The sequence below is a fragment of the Saccoglossus kowalevskii genome, chromosome 21 (genome assembly GCF_978046115.1).
Source record: "Saccoglossus kowalevskii chromosome 21, keSacKowa6.1, whole genome shotgun sequence".
In the NCBI taxonomy this organism is placed as follows: Eukaryota; Metazoa; Hemichordata; class Enteropneusta; family Harrimaniidae; genus Saccoglossus; species Saccoglossus kowalevskii.
The window spans coordinates 11,440,438-11,468,431 of NC_140661.1; the positions used below are offsets into that span (position 1 = coordinate 11,440,438).

A 27,994-nucleotide genomic window follows, 5' to 3' on the forward strand; every position below is an offset into this window, starting at 1 on the left:
ATCGGATTCAAAATGGCGGCCATTTTGTTTTAATGAATGGGCTTCTAGAGCTATATCTCTGACATGCTTTGACTGATTATGTTCAAATTTTATATATTCATTATACATCATGTTATAGATATATAGATGTATTCAAAATGGCTGATTTTGTTTTAATTAATGCTGTTCAAGAGCAATATCTCTCAATGTGGACAAGTACTCGTTTGACGATCATATACAAATTTCAATCTTTTTAACGTTAAACAATCATCATAATCATATTCCTGACATGGTTATATTTTAGCTATATTACTAATAACAAAACTATATATCTTAAATTCAATAACTAACAAAGACCTTGCCATGCATGGCTTGTTTTTATTGGGGATTTCACTATAGTTGGATAGTGTACCTGATTTCTGGCCAAGGCGAATTCATGCTAGTAAACTATGGAAGCCAGCAAAGACTCATGGGTAATATGTGTTACCAATATGGCTCCTGTGAGGTTTTTTTTATAGCAAATGAAAGCGCTTCTGGATTTGAATGAAACATGGTCTTTTGGGGTGAATGTTTTATAAATTTCTATTAAAACAGCATTAATGCCTACATGAAATTCTTTGTATAACACCAAACTAGTAAAAAAAATGTGTAAATTTTAAAAGGCATTACAAATTATTGATTACGAGTGAGAGACTCCATAAAATAATGGCATAAAGCATCTATTTTTTTTAAATTTCTTAGTTAATCATGGACAGAATTGACAGAATTTCATGGGGTTGTCATGGTAACAAGTATGCAGATTTATTTTGTAAAAGTTGATGAAAAAAGAAAATTTTGGCGTGCTCAAAGAGTTACTTTTTGGGAAAAGAAAGAATTGAAGACAAATTCCATTACCCGGTACATTATTTTATTCCAATATATTTACATTCATTTATATACATTTTGAAACAGGTGTAGCATTTTTTTAACATAAACTACACAAAGTACATGTGTATTGTGGGAGGGGAGCATTCAGCATTTACTGTATGCTTAATCATTGAAAACACATCTAATTTTTACTATAGATACACCACTGTCATTTACATGTATGTAAGTACATGTGATTCTAATACAGCAAATAAGGTGTACCAAACTGTGGCCTGTAGAAATGGCACACTGCTAATTTCCTCCACTCTAAGAGTTATCCATCTTGGACATATGACACCAGTAAATTCAGGGTACCAGATACCATACTCCAGGAAACTAGGTACTACCCTGTATCAGGTATGCCACTGGACTAGGTACTCAGAGTCCAGATACTTCCTGCATTAACTACATGCAACCAGGTATTTTGAGTTCCCATCCCATATTTGGAGAAAGTTATTATGTGCAGATAGATAAAAAAGATATCGGCAGACAGACAGGACGGATTGAGTGATGTAATATCAAATAACAAAAGAGTTATCTTTTAATCAAATGATACGTGAACTATGTTGATGAGCTGTAAGCCATCAAAGGAGGCACCACTTTCTATAGTAGAAGAAATAATCTTAAAAAATTGAAATGACAGATGTGATTTAATAAGCATTACATATTTCCACCAATTAATTGTTACATTGGTGTTTTTCTATTATTTCTTTTGCTACATTATCTACAGTTGTTGAACAATGTTTTTGAAGAAAATATGGAAAAAAAAAATGTCTTTAGTTTGGTGAAAAGTAGGTCCAGCGATTCAAAATGTTGCTTGACAAAATTTCAGTATTTAAATCACACTGCATGATGCTGAATCTGTTTGAAGCATTCAGCAATAATCAGAATGTATGGAGTACTTTATTTTTCTGTTGCACACAATTATAAACAGTTGTAGAATATAATTTTTACATTTGTTTACAAATTGGTTAAGATTTAAGAGTAATTTTTGCTAAATCAAATTAGTAATGTAGCAACAGGAGAACAAGGAATGGTTTGAAACTTTTGGACAAACATTGGTATGGAATATACTTACACTATCATATTCACCTACTACATGTATATATAAATTTTCAGATGATGTTCAAGTTGTTATAGTAGCATGCTCAGTAACCTTTAGAGAATGTCTAAATCACAGATCATTTTTTAACTCGTTTTTCCCCTGTTGTTACTTTCATAATAGTTCGTGACAATACATCCTTTTGATGCAGACAATACAGTCTACAAAATGCAGAATAACTCATCCCTAAAGTATACACACATACGTAGTAAATGATGGGTGAGCCATTCAACATTCAAAACTACATTTCCCATGATGCATTGGTGCAATCCCAGTGATAGCTGAGGTACTCTCTAAGTTTGTAGAGCAGATTACAATGAGATGATAATTTAAATGAGTAATTTTTGGTATCCTGATCGGCAAACAGGACAGACTTTCTTCTCACCGAGGGAAAGTTCTTCAAATGCATTAAGACATGTTAAGTGATACACATGTGAGCATGATAGTAGAATAGTCTTGCGTATATGGCTTGTAGTTTGTGATGATACAGTACACAGTCCTGTAGATTCTAATGGCATTATACATATTGGGCATTCAGTATGCCCTCTTTGAACAGCCTAAAATTAAATATGAAAAAAATTTTTTATATCAGAGAGATGTATTATTAAAGTTGAATCTTCACATTTCTTGGTTGAGCTTGAGTTATCATACTCCTTTCTGTGATAAATTGGTAATTTCTGTCCACTAACATGAAGTTAAATTCCTATTATTATGTTACAAAACATTACACTATAAAGGTATATTAGGCCTATTTCAAAACCATTTTTAAGATTTCATTCTAGACTGGCACCACAATTAGGATGAAAATTAATAAACACTCTTAGTTCCAAAAATTTTACAATTTCAAACGACCCATGATTGGATGATTGGATGTAAAATAAAATTTGATTGATAAATCAGCCAAAATGGCTAATTGAATTATGCAATCACAATATTATACAATTTCATGTTCAGTATTAAATATATGGGAATGTAATTACTTGTACATGTAGGAAACATGTTCAAGCAGCATTATATTTATGTGAATGGTCCCAGTGGTACTGCACAGAGCCTAATCATTAGCTGTTTTTTGGGGGGTTATTTTCGCTTAGTTTTACTGATACACTAAATTAAAACTCAGTGAATATGCAAAATTATAGAATGTATTGCTTACTCCACAAACCAGTAATTTTAAACCCTAGTGAATAATATCTCTACAACAACAAATCTGTTAAAAAATTAAATTCAGTGAGTATACTACCGGTAGTACTATATTTGCTTTATTAGAAGTACATGTGCATTTGTAAATACCATGTTGAATAAGCAAATATTTCTTGATCATTTCGAAATACAAATGTATGCATTTCTAATAGAGCAAATACAGTAATGTTTTCTACACAAGCTAGTGAATTTGAAACCTAGAGAATATCCCTGCATCTTAAAATCTGCCAAAATTACAGTGATATGAAATGTACATGGAATGGATTGTTCTTACCTTCAGCTGTATTACCTGCCACTCATCGTCTGTGATGTCACGCATAGATGATTCTTCAAAATGTCTGAAAACATCTCGACTAGCAGCGACAGATCTATCAATCTCAGACAGGAAGTCATCTACTCTGGTGTCGTAGGAATTCAGTATTCTATCTGTGATACTTTGTAACTGAACAGAATATGAAACAACAGCATCAATAAAATAAAATAATAATATACCTCTATTGGTGTTGAGAACCTGATAAACAAGTGAGTATGACAGCTCTATTTCTGGTATAAATGCCAGTTAATACGACAAAGTCAAATTTCTTGTAAACAAAGTATTTTACATGCTTTGTATACATTTCATGGAACCCCATATCAAACACATGTGGCACTACTGTGGTTATTAACATAAGAGATAAAGTGGATCCGATAAAACCAAAAAAAACAATGGTTGGGTTACTAGCACATCAAGGGAACGTGTTTCTTAGATTTGCAAGCCAGATCACTGATGAATGCAACCTTCATGAAAATAAAAAAAGAGATATAATTTACTTACTTTTTTTTCATAAAATTTCTTTCTGAGTTTGGGATCTTTTGGAGGGACAGTCTTTCTCAGCTCTGTGTACCAGCTTCTGACAACATAACCCCTCCAATATGCTTGTATCCTGTCAGGGTAGATGTGAGAGTAAAGATCACATACAAAATTGATATACAATTGTTGTATATTCAGTCAAACAAAAACAAAAGGGGATTGTTAACTTACACATGCATATGCATTGAAAAGAACAACCAAGTTGCTCAGTGACTCTCACCAAGTTGCTCAGTGACTCTCACCAAGTTGCTCAGTGACTCTCACCAAGTTGCTCAGTGACTCTCACCAAGTTGCTCAGTGACTCTCACCAAGTTGCTCAGTGACTCTCACTAAGTTGCTCAGTGAATATCACCAAGTTGCTCAGTGACTCTCAGCCAGTTGCTCAGTGACTCTCACCAAGTTTCCCAGTGACTCTCACCAAGCTACTCAGTGACTTTCACCAAGCTACTCAGTGACTTTCATCATATTGTCTCAGTGACTCTCACCAAGTTGCTCAGTCACTCTCACCAAGTTGCTCAGTGACTTTCACCATATTGTCTCAGTGACTCTCATCAAGTTGCTCAGTCACTCTCACCAAGTTACTCAGTGACTCTCACCAAGTTGCTCAGTGACTTTCATCATATTGTCTCAGTGACTCTCATCAAGTTGCTCAGTCACTCTCACCAAGTTGCTCAGTGACTCTCACCAAGTTGCTCAGTGACTTTCACCAAGTTACTCAGTGACTCTCACCAAGTTGCTCAGTGACTTTCACCATATTGTCTCAGTGACTCTCATCAAGTTGCTCAGTCACTCTCACCAAGTTGCTCAGTGACTTTCACCATATTGTCTCAGTGACTCTCACCAAGTTGCTCAGTCACTCTCACCAAGTTGCTCAGTGACTTTCACCATGTTGTCTCAGTGACTCATCAAGTTTCTCAGTCACTCTCACCAAGTTGCTCAGTGACTCTCACTAAGTTGCTCAGTGACTCTCACCAAGTTGCTCAGTCACTCTCACCAAGCTACTCAGTGACTCTCACCAAGCTACTCAGTGACTTTCACCAAGCTACTCAGTGACTTTCACCAAGCTACTCGGTGACTTTCACCAAGCTACTCTGTGACTCTCACCAAGCTACTCAGTGACTTTCACCAAGCTACTCAGTGACTTTCACCAAGCTACTCAGTGACTCTCACCAAGCTACTCAGTGACTTTCACCAAGCTACTCAGTGACTTTCACCAAGCTACTCAGTGACTCTCACCAAGTTACTCAGTGACTCTCACCAAGTTGCTCAGTGACTTTCACCATATTGTCTTAGTGACTCTCATCAAGTTGCTCAGTCACTCTCACCAAGTTGCTCAGTGACTCTCACCAAGTTGCTCAGTGACTTTCACCAAGTTACTCAGTGACTCTCACCAAGTTGCTCAGTGACTTTCACCATATTGTCTCAGTGACTCTCATCAAGTTGCTCAGTCACTCTCACCAAGTTGCTCAGTGACTTTCACCATATTGTCTCAGTGACTCTCATCAAGTTGATCAGTGACTTTCACCAAGTTACTCAGTGACTCTCACCAAGTTGCTCAGTGACTTTCACCATATTGTCTCAGTGACTCTCACCAAGTTGCTCAGTCACTCTCACCAAGTTGCTCAGTGACTTTCACCATATTGTCTCAGTGACTCTCATCAAGTTGCTCAGTCACTCTCACCAAGTTGCTCAGTCACTCTCACCAAGTTACTCAGTGACTCTCACCAAGCTACTCAGTGACTCTCACCAAGCTACTCAGTGACTCTCACCAAGTTGCTCAGTGACTCTCACCAAGCTACTCAGTGACTCTCACCAAGCTACTCAGTGACTTTCACCAAGCTACTCAGTGACTTTCACCAAGCTACTCAGTGACTCTCACCAAGCTACTCAGTGACTTTCACCAAGCTACTCGGTGACTTTCACCAAGCTACTCGGTGACTCTCACCAAGCTACTCAGTGACTTTCACCAAGCTACTCAGTGACTTTCACCAAGCTACTCGGTGACTTTCACCAAGCTACTCGGTGACTCTCACCAAGCTACTCAGTGACTCTCACCAAGCTACTCAGTGACTTTCACCAAGCTACTCAGTGACTTTCACCAAGCTACTCGGTGACTTTCACCAAGCTACTCGGTGACTCTCACCAAGCTACTCAGTGACTTTCACCAAGCTACTCAGTGACTCTCACCAAGCTACTCAGTGACTCTCACCAAGCTACTCAGTGACTTTCACCAAGCTACTCAGTGACTTTCACCAAGCTACTCAGTGACTTTCACCAAGCTACTCAGTGACTCTCACCAAGCTACTCAGTGACTCTCACCAAGCTACTCAGTGACTCTCACCAAGCTACTCAGTGACTCTCACCAAGCTACTCAGTGACTTTCACCAAGCTATTCAGTGACTCTCACCAAGCTACTCAGTGACTTTCACCAAGCTACTCAGTGACTCTCACCAAGCTACTCAGTGACTTTCACCAAGCTACTCAGTGACTTTCACCAAGCTACTCAGTGACTCTCACCAAGTTACTCAGTGACTCTCACCAAGTTGCTCAGTGACTTTCACCATATTGTCTTAGTGACTCTCACCAAGTTGCTCAGTCACTCTCACCAAGTTACTCAGTGACTCTCACCAAGCTACTCAGTGACTCTCACCAAGCTACTCAGTGACTCTCACCAAGTTGCTCAGTGACTCTCACCAAGCTACTCAGTGACTCTCACCAAGCTACTCAGTGACTTTCACCAAGCTACTCAGTGACTTTCACCAAGCTACTCAGTGACTCTCACCAAGCTACTCAGTGACTTTCACCAAGCTACTCGGTGACTTTCACCAAGCTACTCGGTGACTCTCACCAAGCTACTCAGTGACTTTCACCAAGCTACTCAGTGACTTTCACCAAGCTACTCGGTGACTTTCACCAAGCTACTCGGTGACTCTCACCAAGCTACTCAGTGACTCTCACCAAGCTACTCAGTGACTTTCACCAAGCTACTCAGTGACTTTCACCAAGCTACTCGGTGACTTTCACCAAGCTACTCGGTGACTCTCACCAAGCTACTCAGTGACTTTCACCAAGCTACTCAGTGACTCTCACCAAGCTACTCAGTGACTCTCACCAAGCTACTCAGTGACTTTCACCAAGCTACTCAGTAACTTTCACCAAGCTACTCAGTGACTTTCACCAAGCTACTCAGTGACTCTCACCAAGCTACTCAGTGACTCTCACCAAGCTACTCAGTGACTCTCACCAAGCTACTCAGTGACTCTCACCAAGCTACTCAGTGACTTTCACCAAGCTATTCAGTGACTCTCACCAAGCTACTCAGTGACTTTCACCAAGCTACTCAGTGACTCTCACCAAGCTACTCAGTGACTTTCACCAAGCTACTCAGTGACTTTCACCAAGCTACTCAGTGACTCTCACCAAGTTACTCAGTGACTCTCACCAAGTTGCTCAGTGACTTTCACCATATTGTCTTAGTGACTCTCATCAAGTTGCTCAGTCACTCTCACCAAGTTGCTCAGTGACTCTCACCAAGTTGCTCAGTGACTTTCACCAAGTTACTCAGTGACTCTCACCAAGTTGCTCAGTGACTTTCACCATATTGTCTCAGTGACTCTCATCAAGTTGCTCAGTCACTCTCACCAAGTTGCTCAGTGACTTTCACCATATTGTCTCAGTGACTCTCATCAAGTTGCTCAGTGACTTTCACCAAGTTACTCAGTGACTTTCACCAAGTTACTCAGTGACTCTCACCAAGTTGCTCAGTGACTTTCACCATATTGTCTCAGTGACTCTCACCAAGTTGCTCAGTCACTCTCACCAAGTTGCTCAGTGACTCTCACCAAGTTGCTCAGTGACTTTCACCATATTGTCTCAGTGACTCTCACCAAGTTGCTCAGTCACTCTCACCAAGTTGCTCAGTGACTTTCACCATATTGTCTCAGTGACTCTCATCAAGTTGCTCAGTCACTCTCACCAAGTTGCTCAGTCACTCTCACCAAGTTACTCAGTGACTCTCACCAAGCTACTCAGTGACTCTCACCAAGCTACTCAGTGACTCTCACCAAGTTGCTCAGTGACTCTCACCAAGCTACTCAGTGACTTTCACCAAGCTACTCAGTGACTTTCACCAAGCTACTCGGTGACTCTCACCAAGCTACTCAGTGACTTTCACCAAGCTACTCAGTGACTCTCACCAAGCTACTCAGTGACTCTCACCAAGCTACTCAGTGACTCTCACCAAGCTACTCAGTGACTTTCACCAAGCTACTCAGTGACTTTCACCAAGCTACTCAGTGACTTTCACCAAGCTACTCAGTGACTCTCACCAAGCTACTCAGTGATCTCACCAAGCTACTCAGTGACTCTCACCAAGCTACTCAGTGACTCTCACCAAGCTACTCAGTGACTTTCACCAAGCTATTCAGTGACTCTCACCAAGCTACTCAGTGACTCTCACCAAGCTACTCAGTGATTTTCACCAAGCTACTCAGTGACTTTCACTAAGCTACTCAGTGACTCTCACCAAGCTACTCAGTGACTCTCACCAAGCTACTCAGTGACTTTCACCAAGCTACTCAGTGACTTTCACCAAGCTACTCAGTGACTCTCACCAAGCTACTCAGTGACTTTCACCAAGCTACTCAGTGACTTTCACCAAGCTACTCAGTGACTCTCACCAAGCTACTCAGTGACTCTCACCAAGCTACTCAGTGACTTTCACTAAGCTACTCAGTGACTTTCACCAAGCTACTCAGTGACTTTCACCCAGTTGCTCAGTAACTTGATAGGTGTTTACAACAGCGTGATAAAGATTGACTTGTAATATCTGCCATATAATATTGCAACAATGACAAGACTGTAGACCTACAAACTTACAAAACAGCCGATTTTTGTCTGTGTTCTCTTGCCCCCTCATATATCACTCTTGTCTGGTAGGTTTCTTTTCTACACATGGGACATGTCTTCTTCCCTGTGAATCTCTCAAAAGCCTGCAAGCAGTTCTATATGAAGAAAGACAAATCAGATTAAGGTTTCACACCATAATTATAATTTGCACCCACAAAAACCTCCCTGTTTAAAAAAAAAAAAAAAAAACTTGTTGCAAGGGGTGGAATGATTAGATTTCAAACTATTTGATTTTATATACCGGTAATACCAAAATATGCAAGTCTTACGTTTATGAGTGGGATTTTTGAGGAAACCAGCTGGTTTTGTTATGGTGGAATAATATATGTACATGTATAATGAACAGTCAGCTGAATCAAATTGTCTGCTATTGCTAATAATAGTGTAGATTAATCAGCTTCTTTTGAGGGACTTTTAACACTGTAACTATGAATTTTTAAACAACTTTACTGCTCAGAACAATAGTTATCACAGCAAACAAGTATGCAATGATAATTTTACATTAGACTATGTAATAGTGTGCTTTCTGTATTTCCTTTCATGGTCATCCTAAATTAGTTGTATTAGTATGCAAAAGATTTTCAACACAAAAATGATGAATTCAGTCGAGTTTTGTTAGGAGTTGGTTCAACGTTCACAAACGAATTGTTTGTTTGTGAAAGTTTATTAATTTTTTCCTGATTTGTAGGAATCTGAAAAACGTAATTCTCAACTTGTCGATTTATTTATTTTCAAGTCGTATTCAAGATGGTAGCCCCATGTAGTAAATATCAGTAAATTAATCATGTTTATTTTATTAACACTTGTTTATTTGTATGCATAGTAACATTTTAACATTTAAAAGGTTTGTTTTTTGTATTTCTTTTTCCATTTATATAGCATGTGTTTTTTCCAGTAATTTTATTGCAGCTCCTAATTACTTATTAGTGAGTCCCTGATGTAAAAGGGTAGCAACAAATAAATAAATAAAAAAAATAATAATATAATAATATTTATATTCTTGTAAAATTCTCAACTCACCCTATGGAAGACATGACTGCAGGATAAGAGTACCTGAAACATAAATTATATTGGAGGTTATTACAAGGCTGATGTGATCCTGTACTGCCCGAGTGCATACTTTGCGGTATGCTTGAGATGACCTAGTTATTATACATCTTTTTATGCTTTTAGTCATAATGTAGTGAGATATAACAACCCCAAAATGCCAGTGAAAACTATTTGTGCATGCCCTGTTCTATTTCGATCATGGGCTTTGTTGCTGCGTCATCAAAGGAAAGGGTTTGAATGTGAATCATGTAAATTATTCAAAAAAAGAAAAACATTCAAATGCAACCACAGCACTTTAAACACTTCCTCATAGCAGACATCCTTGGGGCAATTTAACCCTCTTATCATCATTTTAGAGATCAATAATTATGTGCAACATTTAAGACAGCTGTACATATATGCAATGCATTGTGGGAGATATCCTCCCATTGTATATAATGGAAAATTATTATTACCATGGAAACTCATTAAATTTTACTGTTAATAATATTATATGACTTTTTCATCCCATGTCAGTAAGCAAGATTTTGAGTTATGAAGGAATAATGTCATCATAGAAGCCAAGGTAAAAATGCCAGTTTTGACAATTTTCCATATTTTTTTTTTTCAATTTTCAATATTCTGATGGTATAAACCCATATGAATGAATGAAAAAAGGATGATAAATAATATATAATCTTTATTTCAGCTCAAACTTTGTTAAATGTCAATTTTTATTCAATTAGATGAAATTTGATCATGGATATTATCAGGGATAAGGGATAGGAAGGAACTCTCACAGTAAAGGGGAAGTCAAGCCAAACAACATAATGACCCCCCCCCCCCCCCAAAGAAAAAGCTCCACAAATGTAGGTGAATGCAATTTACAGTTTTTTTATATCACTTTTCATTCTCTAGATATTCAACATTTCATTAGTATTGTGTAGTCAGCCATCTTGATTCTCAAGCAAAGGATTATGGGTAAAGTATGACATCATAGAGTCTGTTGTCAGAAAATGAGAAAATGATTTCATCTATAACATGGGAATTACTGATGCGAATTAGTTGTGCATATTACTCTTGTTATTGATTATAGTAATGTAAATTAGAATGTTACAAATACACGTAAAGTGAAGATATTGCCAAAAATGTTAAAAAAATAAAAATCGTTATTATCATTGTGAAATATAGAATGACACTTTTTTGTCCACCTTTTATGGTCAACAGGTAATATATCACCTATATAACCTACCCACATCAGTAAATTGTATACAATATAAGGAAATTTGAGCATTTGGTAGAAAAACATTTCTGTTTCCATGACAACTTTTTTATAAGGATGTTTGGCAACAGTACATGTATGCTACCATGTTCAAAACTTTCAGCCAATTTGAAGTTCAACTTTTGAGATTATAGATGAAATCATTTTCTCAATTTCTTACAACAGACTATGACGTCATACTTTACCCATAATCCTTTGCTGAAGAATCAAGATGGCGGTTTACATGAATTGATGAAAAATTGAATATCTAGAGAATGAGAATATAAACAAACTGTAAATTGCATGTCCTTACATTTGCAGAGCTCTTTCATCAAGGAGTATTATGTTGTTAGCCTTTACTTTCCCTTTAATCATTGTTGAAAGATATGAAGGGAGCCCTCATTCATCATGATTGAGAGATATGAAGGGAGCCCTCATTCATCATGGTTGAGAGATTTGAAGGGAGCCCTCACTCATCATGGTTCGCTGGTTCCCGGCGTCCTTTGCGAATGGCAGGTAGGACGCAGGTAACTAGTAATCGCCATATTGTTCCATTTGGGCCGGTTTTCCGGCCGGAAGGAACGCGACTGGGTGACGTAATTTGAAAACATTCCAAGTTCCGTTTTGCGTAAACGTGTCTGTAATGCTACAATAAAGCCATGCTCATACATACTGCCTGCTTAGATTTACAGATTTGATATGTTCTGTGCAAATTTATAACAAAAGAAACAATTCTTTTTATTCGCCCAACTTTCGAAAGCAAAAGGAAACCCCTGAACGGCTACGAGCGTAAGCGCTGACGTCAGGTAACTAAGGGAAATGGAACAAGCAATGAGAAAGTGATGTACCAATCAGAATGCCAGAACCGTTACTAGTTACCGGCCTCTTGTGGCTTGGTACGCCATGACACTTGAGGCGGGAACCAGCCAATCATCATGGTTGAGAGATATGAAGGGAGCTCTCATTCACCATGGTTGAGAGATATGAAGGAAACCCTCATTCATCAATGAAATGAAAAAATCTGAGAGAGGTCCAACTATACTTCCTATACATATAATATCAAAGCAATCACACTTGAGGTTTTCAACAAGAGGTCGAAAATATCACTTTTTACCAAAAATGACAAAAATATTCATTAAAATTAGAGAATTGAAGATATCATCACAAAATGAACAAATCTAAGAAAGGTCTGCACAAGGTACATATATACCAAGTATCAAAGCAATAAGAATTGTAGTTTTCAAGAAGAAGTCAAAATAGTTAAAAGTTGACACGAACGACAACACCAGACAATCACTCATATGATAAGCTCCGCTCGACAACGAGCTATAAATGAATTGGTTAGCATACCTGTTGTACCAATCCAAAATCTTCTTTACAGATAACACATGGCTGCTTAGAATCATCTCTACGGTTAGATTTCTCTTTGGCTTTCTTCCATTGATCATCTGACAATGGCTGCTCTGGTGATTCAACTATACCAAGTTTCTGAGCTGTACATCCCGTAAAACAATGAGAGAAACACAAATTTACAATTAACATTTTTCAAATTAGTGTTTTCTGGGATATACAAATACTGGTAGGTAGTAATGGTTTCCTATTTCATTTATTTTTTTTTAAATCCTACTATTCTTAATGAACTGAACTTTTTTTTTAGTTATTGCTAAAACAAAAAAAAATAATTTAACTACACATTTGCGTATTACAACCTTGCCTATCAAGAGTCTAGATATTAAATAACAAAAAAGAATTGCTCATCAATACAGCTAGACTGGCTGCTATGTTTTTATCACACTGGCGATTATCTGACTCTGAAAATTAAATAAATGCTGGAATATGTATTAATACTTGTATATTTTGTACCTTTAATAATACATGTACTATATTAATCTCAAAGTCCCTTATTGAATAACATAACATAAATTTTAAACAATTTCCCAAATAGTACAGCATTATATCTCAGCATTATTTTGGCTGAATAAAAGGGCAAGAATCTTGGGGGGAAAAATAATTGTTCATTTAAAATATGATTTATACTACTTAATGAAAACAGTATATCCAATTACTACACTATTAGCAACAGACCTTGATGAGAATTATGCTAGTTTCCATGATCCACAGTGCTAATGTCTTCATTTTCTGCACTTATTTCTATGTCTAACAATTGTTTTATTTTAGCCAATTTATAATCCATATCTTAAAAATTATAAATGCTAGTCACACCAAAATTGAACTGTATAGCTTCATCTTATGATATGGGCAATATAAAAATGATATCAGAGTTAGTTTTCATCTAAATAAACTTTTTTTAACACATGTATTTGAAGCATTATTTATTAAATGTTTAAAATATTATATATCCTGTGTTTTTGGTAACAAATTTTTTTTTTTTGGAAGGGGTCCAAAACTAAACTTACTGATTTCCCCTGAAATATGGGTACGTAAGGTAGTTACTAGAAATATGTTTTATTTTATTCGGCCTTATCAGTAACGTAGTGAGTGGCATCACAGAAAGATCTGCTCATAATGTACATATTTCATTAACCCTTATCTGGTCAAGCCAATGCAAAAGTATATGAGGCTGGCAGTATAAGAGTTAAGTACCGTACTTTTAACTGCTTACCTAGTGACAGCTGGTGTGGTTTTGCATCTAATACAAACTCTTTCTCTTCTTCTGTCTTGTCAGTCTTCTTAGTTGGTTTTCTTAGCCTGCTATCTACAACTGCGTTGACTTTCTTAGGTTTTGCTTTTGGCGCACGTCTATTAAGATGTGTCTGCCTCAATGGATCTACTAGGGATAAATTCCGAGACAGGTGGTCTTGTAACGCCACAGCAGCAAGTATGGTACTACTGTTCTGAAAATTGAGAAAGGAGTAGAAAGTGTTTAAGGTAGTGACAGGGAACACATTAAAGCACGGCCCTGCACTCCTGAGAGTGCATCATGGGAAATTCAACATCACTAACATGTCACATAACTGAGTTTGTCAATAATGAAATACAAGAGGGTTAGTTGGCTTCAACTCTTGTAAAATAACTGTGCTAATTTCAGTAAACAGATAAAAGTTTATTTTATTAAAATGAGCTTAACATTATTTATTTCTATGCAAGTTAGGTATAGTCATAGGTAATATATTCTGAAAACTAACTTAGATTTAGGTTGCATATGCTTATCTTATATAAATCTTTGGTTATTCATGTACATGTATACTACAATTAATGTTATAAGGTAGAGATGCAGGTTTGTGGGCACTTGGGAGTGAATTTTTTTTTTTTTTTTGCTTTTTATTATCCAAACAGTCTTGGCTATAGAATGTAAAAATTTGGTAGAATTGTGAATAGTGAAACATACTCAAAAAACGATTTTAAAATATAGATAACAGGTGCAAACATTCTCTCTTTTGAATGCTTAGCAAGATTTAGCAAGGCTGTGCATAAATAATAAAAAAGAAACATGGTGAAAAAAAGAAATAACGGGATCTCCATATTATGCACTATATTCAACTTTTAACAAAACGATAATACATTTAAATTTGGAACTGTTACAGTCATTTTAATTATGAGCATTAGCAAACTTCTTACTGAGTGAATTGTTATGCAAATTAGCAATTATCTCAGCTTCTTTTTAGTGCACATCCCAGAACTTTAAAAAAAATAGCTCCTAGACGCTTTGACCTTTTGTTTTGAAATTTTCACAAATGATTGACAATGTGTTTATCTTTAAAACGCCTTTGGGGCATTGTTTTTGGTTGAACAGTGTTACAACAATCGTACAGACAACTAGCCTGGGTGTTAATTTATGCATAAACTTGAAGTAGTAAAATTTAAGCTGCTGCCCTGAAAATTTGACAGTTGGTAGACAGTTTTCAAGATGGCACTTTCTTCATAATCAACAGATCTACCCATAAACCAATTTTGACAGGAAACAGAAGCAAGGTTTAGAAGCTAATTTTCTTTAAATCACTTTTGACCAAAAAGCACATTTTTGAGCATATTTCAAACTACAGTGTCTATAAAAAAAAATATACTAACAAAATTTTAAAATTTATACAATAAGCTTTTCGAAAATATATAGTTTTGTGGACAAGGGAGGTCATCTTGGTTTCCTAATTAACTAATTAAAATACCTGTCAGGTAAACTGCATCTCTAACTTAAAATGATAAATTTTATCTTGTTTCAGTGACAAGTACAACAATGAATTGAGTGAAAACCTTGCGGTTTGGTATGTGCAACTGAATCAACACTAAAGTAATGCACCCTTGGATATAAATGTTTTTAGGACCCCTCGCCCATATCTCTAATCCCATCCTGCCCCTCGAGTACCCCCTCCTACCTTTCAATTCTATATACCCCGGAGTGTCATTTATAATTAGAGGGGCATATTCAATTACACTGGGGGGTTACGGTCTAGGTTCCACCGAATTATCTAACATTCATGCAACAAATCCGTGACAGACATTCTCACATTAAAACTTAAGAATTAAGACAATGCTCTGAGTCAACCCCAGCAATATTTACTTCGAGTTTGATTTTAAATGCACTGTGTTACTTTTCTCATCACCATAGCAGCGCGAGGTTAATAAAACTATTATAATCTAACCTACTTTAATACTCACCTGACAAGGAGACGTTGTCAGTTTCTTTGAGTTATACCTGGAATTCATATTAAAGTTTAAATATACACCTTCGTGTATATCTAGTTTATATCAATTACATAATTCATATCTGCAATGATGCACGCTGAATCTCAAAAACGCATTATAGTTTTAACTTGACATCCACAATGTTTTGATTTTGACTATTGCCACCATGTTGGAAGACCGCCTAACTCAATGGATAAAAATATTATTTATAATCAACGCTATAAATAATAGCTAAAATCGTGGTCTGGTTAAATCAAATATATCAATAACAAATTGTATTTGCTAACAATAAACTCATCTATTGTCTTTTTATGTAAAATAATTTGGAGTTATAGTGTTATATTTTGGGTATATTATTGATTCTTTTTCTTAACATAGAGGGTCTACTTGATTGCATGCCGGGACAGAAAGCATGACCAGTAGAGTATAAACAATAACTTGTGTTCAGCATTTGTGTTGTATTCGAGACGAGCATTTACCTAAAACATTAGATTTCATCGCAGTGTTTTTAATTCACACTCTACACAATGTCGACGACTGATATATTTGCATCTTTCAATGATTACCTGACGCAAGACCATGAAATCCGGGAGGTAAGTTTTTTTTAATCCGTAAATTCTATGAAGTTGATAATATTATTAATTTAACTGTGCAATTTATTATCATATATATTTAACCTTTGTTATTATAATTAGTCATTTAATATTTTGAAAAACAGTGAGAATTGAAAGTCTGAACTGAGACTATTGACATGATGCCCCATGTGGTCAAAGCGCCCTCTTCTGGTGTGATCTGCTTTTTCTTTTGGATTTGGTTGGGTAGAGGTATTTCACCCTTCCACAACTGAACGTTCTCTCATTCAGAATCATCAATGCCGCTGCTTGTCTGACGATGTATGCTTGTCTGTACACTACGTGCCATACATGAGCGTAGGTTTGAGTCGCGCATTCAACATAGCATCTACCATGTTGTGTATTTGGTGTTATTTTCAAGGTCTAAATATGTTTAACACAGTACAGTGAAAGGCACAAAGCTGGGGCTTATAAACATATTTATACAAGTTTTTAAGTGTCGATCATCATCTTTCATTCAAATTTCAAATATTTATTAGTGATTTGCTCATGAGCTGAACATTGTCTATACCCACAGTGCAAGCTCATGCCTTCATGTGACTAACGGGCCGTTTGCTGATTGGCTAATGTTGAACTTATTAATTAAGAATATTAATTATATCTAACATTGATGTCAAAATACCATTCTTGGATTGGTCAATTTGATTTTTAACATCCATTTTGATTTATATATTGTATATTTTTGACTAGCCAAATGATATAAAAATAGGACCTACACATTTTCGCAGAATGTTTGAATGATGTGTTTAGAACTTTGTGAATAGGTGAATTGCTAGTCTCAATTAATCTCAATTTTACAATACTAATGAGATTTTTTCTGAAATGTAATTCAGTCTAATTTAGTAAATACACAGTGGGTATACTATGGTTTGTAAATGCATGGACAAATATTTTAAGTACTCTTGACACAACAAACTTTTTTTTCTTCATTTTTATAAATATTCATAAACTTCAAAAATTGAACTGAAAACTTAGATTTTTATTGGCCAATTGAATAACATTAGAACGTTTTGATTTCATTGCATACTGTGCTTGTTGATCGGCTGTTTTGAATTCAAATACCATTGAAATTTGTAAATATTTATAACCGTGAAGGAAACAGGCTAGTTGTGCTGAGAGTGAGATGTTTGTAGTTTTTCATTTAAATTCAACATTTCCCATACAAAAACCAATCAGGAAATAATTTCTATTATACACCAAAAACAATTGTTTTTTCCATTTACTATATTTCATTCATTTACAATTTAAAACACAATTTTATTTTCAGGAAATTCGTCTGTCTGTGAGAAATTTAGAGCAAACTGCCCGTGAGATGTTAGCAGTGTTGCAGGGTGTACACCAACCATCTGGAATTAAAGAAAGTGAGCAAATCTTTATAAGCTTAAAGGGCAATGGTTGTAATGCAGCGTACATGTATGTTTCACTTTCATGTAAACAATGAATTTTACACACATTGTGTATGAGTCCCATATAGAGGAGGACAATCAAAGATCATAGCTTTGTATTAACGTCAAAACATCATATGGGATTCAACAAACATGAAACTATTTTGAGGGGTACCCCCGGTATTTCCTCGCTTAATAATGATACATTATAGTGGTAAATTTTTATGAAGTAAAGTTACTGTAAAATACTTTATTTTAGCTGGAATTAATTTTCGCTGAAAAGCCTTTTCGTATAGAATTTATTTTCACTGATTTTTGACAAGTTGAATGTAAAATAAAGGAAAACCGGTATATTCTCTGGATTTTATTTTCACTGAATCAATCCTTCAGCAAAAATAGCGAAAATTAATTTCAAGCGAAAATAAAGTATTCTACAGTATCTCAATGCCATATTCTTTCCTGAATTTTGACGTTGAACTATGAAACTTGAATAAATATGATACAGGGGCTCTGGGGAAGATCGAGGGAGGGGGAGGGATGAAGAGAGTGGAAGTGAGAGAGAGAGAGCTTTTAATTATTTTTTATTATCTATCATCTAGTTCCATCGCTATGCAAGAAATCACGGGATATGTTTAAGATTGTGAGGACACAGTATGAAGACTTGGCAACAAAGTTCCCATCTGACCAATATTATAGGTGAGCCAAGCTTTCATATAAATCTGTGTTTTCATGATAAATATGCAGAGCTTTATAAATTTGAATCAAGATGGCCAACTCATGGACATTCTATTTCAGACGTGCATCTTGTACATGAGCAATTCACTTCAAATTTATACATAGAGAGTATATCATACATACGCATGTACAATAATTATGCTTTTAGTTGTAAAAAAACAACACTAAAATCCTTTTGACATAATCAGATCAGAATCAGCATTTTACTTGGTGGAAGTGGGATAAAATTTCTAGGACATAATTATACTTCAGATTAGTTTTCTTAAAAGGTAAAACTGTACTGAAATGATTGCACTGAGAAGTCGTGTATTTTACCTTGGAGGTGGCCATAAAGCATGTGCCCAATCAGAGTTGGCGTAACATGTGACAACTGGTCATTAAAAAAATGTAGCATTGTGTTGTCGAACATGAATAATCGCCGATGCAAATTTTCCACAGTTCCCACTTGCCAGAATCGTCTTTGGTATATGTGGCCTAGTACTGAACAAAAACTACAGTTGGTCAAACTATTTATCACTTGATTTGGGTTACAATGAGTATTTGACGCAAACAACTCATTCGATTCCATGCGCCCATTACTTCGATGTACAGCATTGAGCCTCCGCCTCAAGCCTGGGTCAGTACTTGCAAATTATTGAAATCATTCTTAGAGTCTTATCAGTTCTTACCCCTGAGACACACTGTAAACACAGTTGCCATGTTTTATAACATGTGACGGTTGAAAGTCTATGTTCATTTTATAAATAGCATGCACACAAATACTACCGTGCATTTTACGGTGGCCGTATGTTATAGCTGTGTTTCTTTAGTATAGTGAAAAATGGGCAAACAAATTTATAATAAATTGTTCTAATCCGATAGAAATGTCAGCTCAATCCCTGGCTGGGAAGAAAAGTTCTACCTGTACAATTGTGTTCGTGGTGAATGTTTGATGAGCAATTTGACTGGAAATATTGCCAGAGAGGGCGCACTTAAATACACGTTGGCTGTATACCATCTGCTAAGGTTTAGTGGTGAAGCGATGGCCGAATTAATGAACCTTGGCTGGCTAAGATGCTATATAATTGTATATGCTTTTGGTTTTTAATATTAAGTATAATGGTTTTGCTGTAATTTTGCCTGGTTACGTTCCTATTATTTCACAGATCTTTCGGCACCCTCCATACTAGTCTGGAAATGTTTCCTTGATTTTTAACTAAGCAAATTTATTCCAACGTCACAAAGAAAGGGACAGTCACACTTTCATCTCTGTGGTAACTGTCAGTTGATAACAGTGCATACTGAGAACATACCACTGTCATCCATTGTTAGGATAATTAGCATATTCAGATCAGCAGTGTGCTATATTTATCAGCCAATCAAGTCATGGTCATCCATTGTTTGAAAGATTAGCATATTCAGATTAGTAGTGTGCTATATTTATCAGCCAATCATCAGCAAGATCCCCAATTGACTGTACAAGCAAAATTGAGACAATGTTTCCAGATTTAGTATGGAGACAGATGAAGGACCAATAAAATAACAGGATGGTAACCAGGCTAGCTGTAAAAGGGATTTTATTTATTGATATAAAGTAGCTTGTTGTTCTGCACTCTCTGTAGATTTCATGATCATTGGAGGTTTGTGACGCAGCGATTAACATTCTTAGCCGCATTCACCGTGTATTTAGAAACTGAAAAACTGATAACCAGAGAAGAAATGTCAGAGTTACTTGGTGGTAAGTTGTACAAAGTTTGAATATTTAAGCCCTCTATCATCAAAGTGCTTTTATGATATCAAAATGATATGCGTGAATGCAGTGTCAAATCATCAAAATTGACTACAATAGTAGAATTTTTTTTTCCTTTTTTTTCAGTTAAGTTTGATAAGGGAGATGGTCTGCACCTTGATCTTGAAGATTATTTAATGGGTTTATTGAACTTAGCAAGTGAACTGGTAAGTCGTCAGATTACAATTTAGAAATTATGTCCAGTAAATGTGAATTGCTATATGTCTGAGATGTTTTTATATGAATACTGTGGGTCACTTTAAAGGGAGATAGTCCTCACGGCACGCATGCACGAGATATACTGGTATCATATAAGCAAAGATGGCGAATTTTACTGTTGTGCAGATACACGTTACCAAGCTTTAATTAGGTATTTTTTAGGTGCTTGAAAGGTATCGAAGGAGTAATTAGTGCAAGTTGTGCCCAGGTCAAACCTCATACTTGTGATTTCCATTAGAAGAGCGCATTGGATTGTGGGAAAATCAATGTTTATCAACACAAATGTTGCACATGCATGGCGCGATGACTGTCGCCTTTTAACACTTTGAAAACTACAATTTTTCCACCAAAATGTTTTGTACATTTTTTATGAATTTTTCTATATCTTTTTTAATCAAGTGGACATAATAATATCCATTTAGCTCAATCATTCCTTTGAAAAAAAAAAATCATGGATTTCACAAAAATAGGATACCAGTGTGTAATTTGACGTTTTATTTATTACTTTTATTTGTAGTCTCGTATGGCAGTGAACAGCGTTACCGCCGGCGAATACAGCAGGCCGTCAAGAATTGCCACATTTGTTGGTGAGCTAGATTCTGGTTTTAGACTCCTGAACTTGAAGAATGACTCCCTGCGGAAACGATTCGATGGGTTGAAATACGACATGAAAAAAGTGGAAGAAGTTGTATATGATGTCAGTATCCGAGGGCTTCTAGCGCAGGACAGTACGAAAACAAAAGAAGAGAAATAATTTACTAACTTTATTGCCACAGGAACTCAGTTAAACAAAATGCAATATGGGTAATTAAATTAAACAATGCATTCTGGGTAACATTTAAAAGCGATCTCAAGTTGTCAAATGCTCAAAAAACATATTTTCTTCAAATTGATTTGAAGATATTCATACAAAATTTTAATCCTAAAATTATAAAATGATGCACTCTATTCGCTATGTTCCAGAAGAAAACCAAAAAGGTTTCCTTCTTAACCAATATGTTCATATTTGACACAAACCACCATTTCTGAGGTATATACCACTTGATATTTGCAAAATACCACATATTGAACTATATCTGCACTGTCAACCGCCGCTAGGACCTTTTCATGACACAAGAAATGCAATAATTGCCAATATTGCCAATTTGGCTAATGCTACATTGTTTTAATTTAATCAGTTACCAATAATTTTTCAAAATGAAAATAATCACCAAACTTAAATACGTCGGAAAAATATAATATGCTGTATTTTATATTGTATCAACTCTTGGTGATGGAGCTACATTACAGAACATTCTATGTTATTAAGATGTGCACCACCATGGGCAAACGCCGGACGAGAAGCCGATGAAAACAGCTAAAGTCGAGAAAACAGCACAAACTCAACCATGAGATAATCCTGAACAATCAAATTTATAAATGCTGCACATGTAGGGATAATTTTGTTTCACAGATCAGGAGAATCTCAACCACAGTCAGCTGGTGCACACCTGATATAATAAAATGAATGCGATATTTACTATATGGGGGCCGCCATCTTGAATGTCGCATAAAACTAAATAAGAGACAAGTTGTGAAACGCGTTTTTCAGAATCCTACAAATCAGGACAAAAATACGACAATACGATTCAAACACGACAATCTCCCAAAAGAGAACGTTGTTCTTAAAGTTCAATTTTATAATTGTAGTAGAGTACAACTCTTTTTCTCAGTTATGTTCAATACATTTTTCAAAGTCAAATAAAAAAAATATCAAAATACAGTTTTGTATACATATCTCAAGTAGTCTAATTTACTGTGCTTTCCATATTTATGGCTTGAAGGAAAAATAAGAAAAAAAGTAAATTTTTTTTTTGTTAAACGAAGGTGCTGAAATTCACTGGCATGTTACTCCCTCTTACAGAAAATGAATGATGGCATTTCTCCCCCATCCCATCATTGGTCAATTCATACAAATTATAAGAAAGGATCTATGAGAAGCTGTTAGACTTGGCCCCTTGCGTTTAAATTTATCTGCCATTTGCCTAGGGCCTCTGGTAGGTTGTCTTGTACTGTAGTTCTTCATGATTGCAATATATATATGGCGCCCTCTGGAGACCTGAATGCAAGTGGATATAGAGCGTATATGCTACATGTCCACATTTTGGCGATGACCGTTGCAGGAAATGTTTTGGAGAAAAAAAAAGATATTGTTAACCATTTCTCCTTTAAGTGTAAGGTGATAGAATGAAGACACGTTTTACTGAGCAACTAGTCGAGGTCAGAGCAAGTTGTTCACAATACTGATTTGTATAGCTGACTATTTTGGCAAGAAATTTTTGTGATTTCTATTCAAATTTACATGCTTAAAGTAAAACACAAATCACTGCACATGATGTGAACAGCATCTGTGTTGCAGCAGGTATGTGAGTATTGAAAACAAAGAAACACTTTTAAACTTTCAAATTTGTTTTTATTTACCAAATTCACAACTTAGTGACTACATTAATTAAAAGGCAGCTAAAAGTAAAGAGAAATTGACCTTGAACGAAAATGAACACCAAGACATTACTGAGAGCAAAAGCTATGGAGACTTGCACTATTCTCTTCCGTCATCCCGGCAACTTTGAAAGGGAATGAAATAAACAAGTTATTTGATCATTTACACCCATATAGAGCATAGTGGAATGAGAATGTGTTAATTTCAAAATTCTACTCACTACATTAAAGGAAAAATTAATACAGAGACAGACATTTGTACACCATACAGTCCAAGCCTGTGTTAGCAACCATGTGCTCATAGTGACCACTTTTTATGCTGTCGAAATGCAATTTACATGTAAATATGAAGACCACCTGTCAAATGAGACCAGTTTGGTCAAATGAACGTGTGTATAGATGCTAAGGATATTGACAGGTTGAAGGTTTTACATGAGTCTCTACACTGAAATGTTAATGGAGACAAATATTTATTGTCCTGATAACAGAGATATTGTCATATTTTTATATGCAAATAACATAATCAACCTACAAATGTCTATAAAAGAACATTTTTTTTAAGTGGTCACTATAAACAGAATTGACTATGATGCATTGGGTGGTGGTCCTCACATGATCAGTTTCATGTCTGTCATAGACTGGTACATGTGTACATTGTTGACGTAAAATTTGAGTGTGTGCTGCACAATGACCATTACAATTGTACAAAATATATAACCCTGAATATACAGTTTTTACACACACAAAAAATATACTATTGTAAACATTGCAAGCAACAAATGTTAGCGAATTATATTATAGAACAGCAAAATTATTAGTGCTGGTGACCTTTGCATTCTCGCCAATGCCTTAATAATGAAATTGTGATAGTGCCGAAAATAAAATTGTCTTTTAACCTTGCTTTCAGGAATTAACATTTAAAAAAAAAAGATTTCTGAGGTAATCTTTGGAAATGAGATGCCATCTTTATACAATGCACATTTTCCTTTATTTCAATAGCAATCAAATAAGCAAATACTTAGCATGTAATGGCAATAAAACAAAACAGAAGTCACAGTAAGCTCATGTACATAGTATAATAAATATCAGAGTTACAAAATATAACAGCTTATAAATGCTGGTATCATTCAACACACTCTAGCATAAAACAGAAAATCTGAGGTGTTATGTTGAACAACTATCCAGTAACAGAATAGTGAGACCGTTGTTAGTTGTGTCAACTGTGTTTGATTCCTGTGAAGTTAACGAAATGAGACAGCATTGCCACCGAAACAAGACGTGGTAATAATTAAAATAAATATAAGAACACGAAAGCAGTACTGATAACTTGTGTCTCTAGCATTGCAAGACACACACAACATACACACTTACTATTCTGTCCCTGGTTGTACTTGTATCAAGTGAATATTAACTGCAATTGCCAGAACGAAACTACTACCATTTGGTATTTAAAAACGTCAACATTATCATTGTCATGTTCATATTTTGTTCCAAAGCAGACAATAAAGGTATTAAGATTGTCCAATAGAGTTTCCCCAACATGGGTGAAAGTGAAACTATTAAAACTACAGGATCTTTACAAAATGAGTACCTGCTATTTTTTCAAAATGTTGTTACAAATACATTGTTTTATTATCTAAAGTTAAAATAAATCTAAAGGATTTGTCTAATTTAACACCCCACAGAGTTCCATGTATTAGCTTCATAATTCACATACAGTATCATATTGTTAACCTCAAAAATTAGGTCTATACCCCAAATTTTGTTTTCTTTACATATGAACTGTATAGCAATAGCAATCGGTTAACAAAATATAAACATAGTTGAACTCTGATGACCTTGCCCTTTGTTAGACTGACTGTGCAAAAACTCTCTCCATGAGTTGGTTTTGAAACCCAGTCTAGTATTCCCATGGGATATCAAGGATATTATTACAAGATAAATGATTCACTTCATTGAACACAGCCAACAATGCATATTTCCACTGAGATCAGTGACCTTTGAATGTGTATCGCCAGTGATCAATCAAGTAGAAACAGTCAAAATATTTTATTAGATTTTCTCAATTTTTGCATGATATTTTCATACAGGAAATCTGTCATTCATACTCAGGGAAGACTTTATACTGATGAATAAGGTGACCAAGTTTGATAAAATTTGGAATTGAATTAGTAAAGTTATTATGCACACAATGACAATTATTAACGACAACGACAATGACGACGGACAAAAATTTTTCCCTTAATATACCTTTCCTTTCCATCTTTGATGTTACGGGCAAGATAAAAAGATTCCAAATACTTTCATAAAACTGTATTGAGCAAACTTAAAAGGCACTTTAATTTTGTTTCCCTTATCAACATCAAAGACAAGGATCTCTCATTAAACTGATGCATGGTGTCATGCGCCATATACTGTATTAGTAGAAGCTGTGTCTTCTATTCAAATGATACAATGCAACAGAAGGGGTGCAGCTTCTAAGAGAAATAGCGATTTTGCAGTTCTGAATTTTTTCAGTAAAAAAAGAAAGCAGCTTCTAAAACAGATTTTATCATACAATGCATGTACAATCCATTATTTATGTACAGAAAACATGGATGGACTACTCAATGACTGGCGGGCCCCTTTAAAATTAAAATTCTGAAATATTCAGTAAATTTTCGTTACTTACCAAAGTTCTTACTTAACCCTATAAACCCCTCCCAGATTCTCTCAATGATCAGGTTCAGTTACACTGCCAAACAAATACTTATGTGCCTTTTTTCCCTAAAACTGTGCTGAGGATTTACAAAATATATGCATTCCTGATGTCTTAGTTGGCAGTAACTTTAAATGTAAGACTCTGTATAGCTGACACTTGTCGCAGACTTGTAACCATAGCCAATTTATGGCAAGTCCAGTAATGAATACAAGTTTAATAATCTGAGTCGTAAGAGGAACTGCTTCGGCTCCTGGAACGAGAGTAGCTAGGAGAACTACGATATCTGTCATGTGACCTGCTGCGAGTATACCTGCTGCGACTGTATCTGCAAAACAATCAGACACAGTTTGAGTTATAGTGACAATTGAAAATAAGATTTTTACTACAATCTGCATTACCATATTTGGTCTATTTGGTATGCAAATTAACAACTAAAAATACAAACAAGTGTTGACCGGAGTACATTGCTCCTGTGACTAAAAATCAATTCACTCCCTCCCCCCATATAAAAAAAAATGGCACTCAACCTCCATCTTGGGACCCAGAACAAATTTCTTTTTTAGGGGATTAGACAAATTACATTGTACATTCCAGCTTTTAGGATCAACACCCAATCAGAACTCATGTTACATTGTACATTCCAGCTTTTAGGATCAACACCCAATCAGAACTCATGTTACATTGTACATTCCAGCTTTTAGGTTCAACACCCAATCAGAACTCATGTTACATTGTACAGATTACTCTAAAAGTATGACGCACTCTAATTGGTGATTGATAAGAGCTTTTCTAAATTACACATCATTGCATAAATGGTTATTGACGCTCACAATTGTAAAACGGACCAAAAACAGAAAACTAATAATTCACAAGTACAAAATAACAAACTGATCAAAAATATATATACACTAAATACTACAAAACAACAAAAACTGATAAACAATGCACAAGAACAAAACGCCAGTGTATTCAACTCAAAAACATATAACAAATTCATTGTAATATTTTTTGTACCAAACTAGTAGTTTCCTCAAACCCACAAAGAGGTAACAGTCTTTGTACAACGCATTGTGTTCTGATGAGAAATGCAATAATCACAATTTTGACCTTAAACGTCAAAACATGCATTATCCAATGTTTTGAAAGTTATTAGATTATTTCATTGTAGTATTATTTATACATATTAAACATATCTATTCATATCTAACTCGTATTTTTACTATCTTTAAACAAAATAGTTCAATGTATGTCAAAAGAAATGGTTAAGACCACATAAAAAAATAAAACCAACATGGCCACTAGTTGGCCATTTTTAATCAAATAGAAAAACAATGACATGCTTAGTAACCCATTTCTAGCGATGTCAATACCAAATTTGAATGAATGATACTTTTATTGAAAATTTGATGTCATTCACACGAAAATCTATTTGACTTGCATATGACTTTGTATGCGACTTTGAACAAGATTGGTTCAGGTATCAGTTTTTCAAAAACAAACGCAGACATTACAATTTCTTGATTCAGTTTAAGAAATCAAACGTGTGAAATGTTGACAAGATACAGTAATCCTCTGTTAATGGAACAGTGTTTTTTTTACTCCATGCCAAAATCTCTAGCAGTGTTACAAGGCATTTGCTCAATTAGAAGCATTTTAATAACAGAGGTGTGTCTATGGTTAAAGTGAGATGTACTTCTCAATCATTGATAAAATAAAATAAACACAACTTTTTTTGTTTATATGCACTTCTATTGGACATGCGCTTCTAATAGAGCAAATGCAGTGTGGTATAGTGACATAATTAAAGATACATTTGTATATTAATCAAAGATTTCCTAGTTCACTATTTCAACTTTTACGCTAGAATTGTGAATTTGTTTGTATTTCTTAATAATTTCTTAGTACCGGTAGATTATGTAACCAATAGGCATGTTTTCTGATTGGCTACTGCATACAACCTTTGATCGAAATTTGTAGAAAAAATCTGAAATCAAGTTATTTTGGGAAACATGCTATCTATAATAAAAAAGACCCTAACCTCCACATAACAATATGGGAAAATATTCCCCATTCATCTCAGTCACGAGATGAATACACGTTACACGAGGCATGATATGTAGGTTGGCCATAAAACAGAGAATCCTGGAACCCCAATTTCCAGAATTAGTTAATCAGTAATTCATAATTTATTTCACATCAA

The 27,994-nt window shown here is 35.4% G+C and overlaps 3 protein-coding genes across 4 annotated transcripts in view; 1 reads left to right on the forward strand and 2 right to left on the reverse strand.

Moving 5' to 3' along the window:
* Positions 1–869: 869 nt before the first annotated feature.
* LOC100370307 (RING finger protein 32-like) lies at positions 870–16,052 on the reverse strand. The gene is made up of 8 exons (XM_006816042.3): positions 15,850–16,052; positions 13,859–14,090; positions 12,586–12,728; positions 9,966–9,998; positions 8,916–9,040; positions 4,002–4,110; positions 3,462–3,629; positions 870–2,544 (listed from the first exon to the last, which is right to left on the reverse strand). Exons 1-8 carry the CDS (start codon positions 15,895–15,897, stop codon positions 2,317–2,319), a joined length of 1,086 nt encoding a protein of 361 aa, XP_006816105.1. The 5' UTR covers positions 15,898–16,052; the 3' UTR covers positions 870–2,316.
* A 222-nt stretch (positions 16,053–16,274) lies between these two features.
* Positions 16,275–21,459, forward strand: LOC100370013 (translin-like). Its single transcript, XM_002734422.4, has 6 exons — positions 16,275–16,469; positions 17,776–17,869; positions 18,493–18,589; positions 20,230–20,345; positions 20,484–20,563; positions 21,133–21,459. Exons 1-6 carry the CDS (start codon positions 16,404–16,406, stop codon positions 21,367–21,369), a joined length of 690 nt encoding a protein of 229 aa, XP_002734468.1. The 5' UTR covers positions 16,275–16,403; the 3' UTR covers positions 21,370–21,459.
* A 1,586-nt stretch (positions 21,460–23,045) lies between these two features.
* The window catches only part of LOC102808957 (uncharacterized), a 52,354-nt gene continuing 47,405 nt past the window's right edge, over positions 23,046–27,994 (reverse strand). For both annotated transcript variants that reach the window (XM_085495168.1, XM_085495169.1), the window contains one exon: positions 23,046–26,119. In XM_085495168.1, coding sequence (XP_085351294.1) covers positions 26,008–26,119 — 112 coding nt within the window. In that variant the 3' untranslated portion in view covers positions 23,046–26,007. The remainder of the gene's footprint in view (positions 26,120–27,994) is intronic.

Excerpts from the sequence above, each read along its gene's own strand:
- LOC100370307 (XM_006816042.3), bottom strand. The coding sequence starts at position 15,897 with ATGAATTCCAGGTATAACTCAAAGAAACTGACAACGTCTCCTTGTCAG. Across the intron at positions 14,091-15,849 it reads TGACAACGTCTCCTTGTCAG|AACAGTAGTACCATACTTGC; the intron begins GTGAGTATTAAA and ends CTCAATTTTCAG. Across the intron at positions 9,999-12,585 it reads ATTTTGGATTGGTACAACAG|GTACTCTTATCCTGCAGTCA; the intron begins GTATGCTAACCA and ends TTTATGTTTCAG.
- LOC100370013 (XM_002734422.4), top strand. The coding sequence starts at position 16,404 with ATGTCGACGACTGATATATTTGCATCTTTCAATGATTACCTGACGCAA. Across the intron at positions 18,590-20,229 it reads CCATCTGACCAATATTATAG|ATTTCATGATCATTGGAGGT; the intron begins GTGAGCCAAGCT and ends CACTCTCTGTAG. Across the intron at positions 20,346-20,483 it reads AATGTCAGAGTTACTTGGTG|TTAAGTTTGATAAGGGAGAT; the intron begins GTAAGTTGTACA and ends CTTTTTTTTCAG.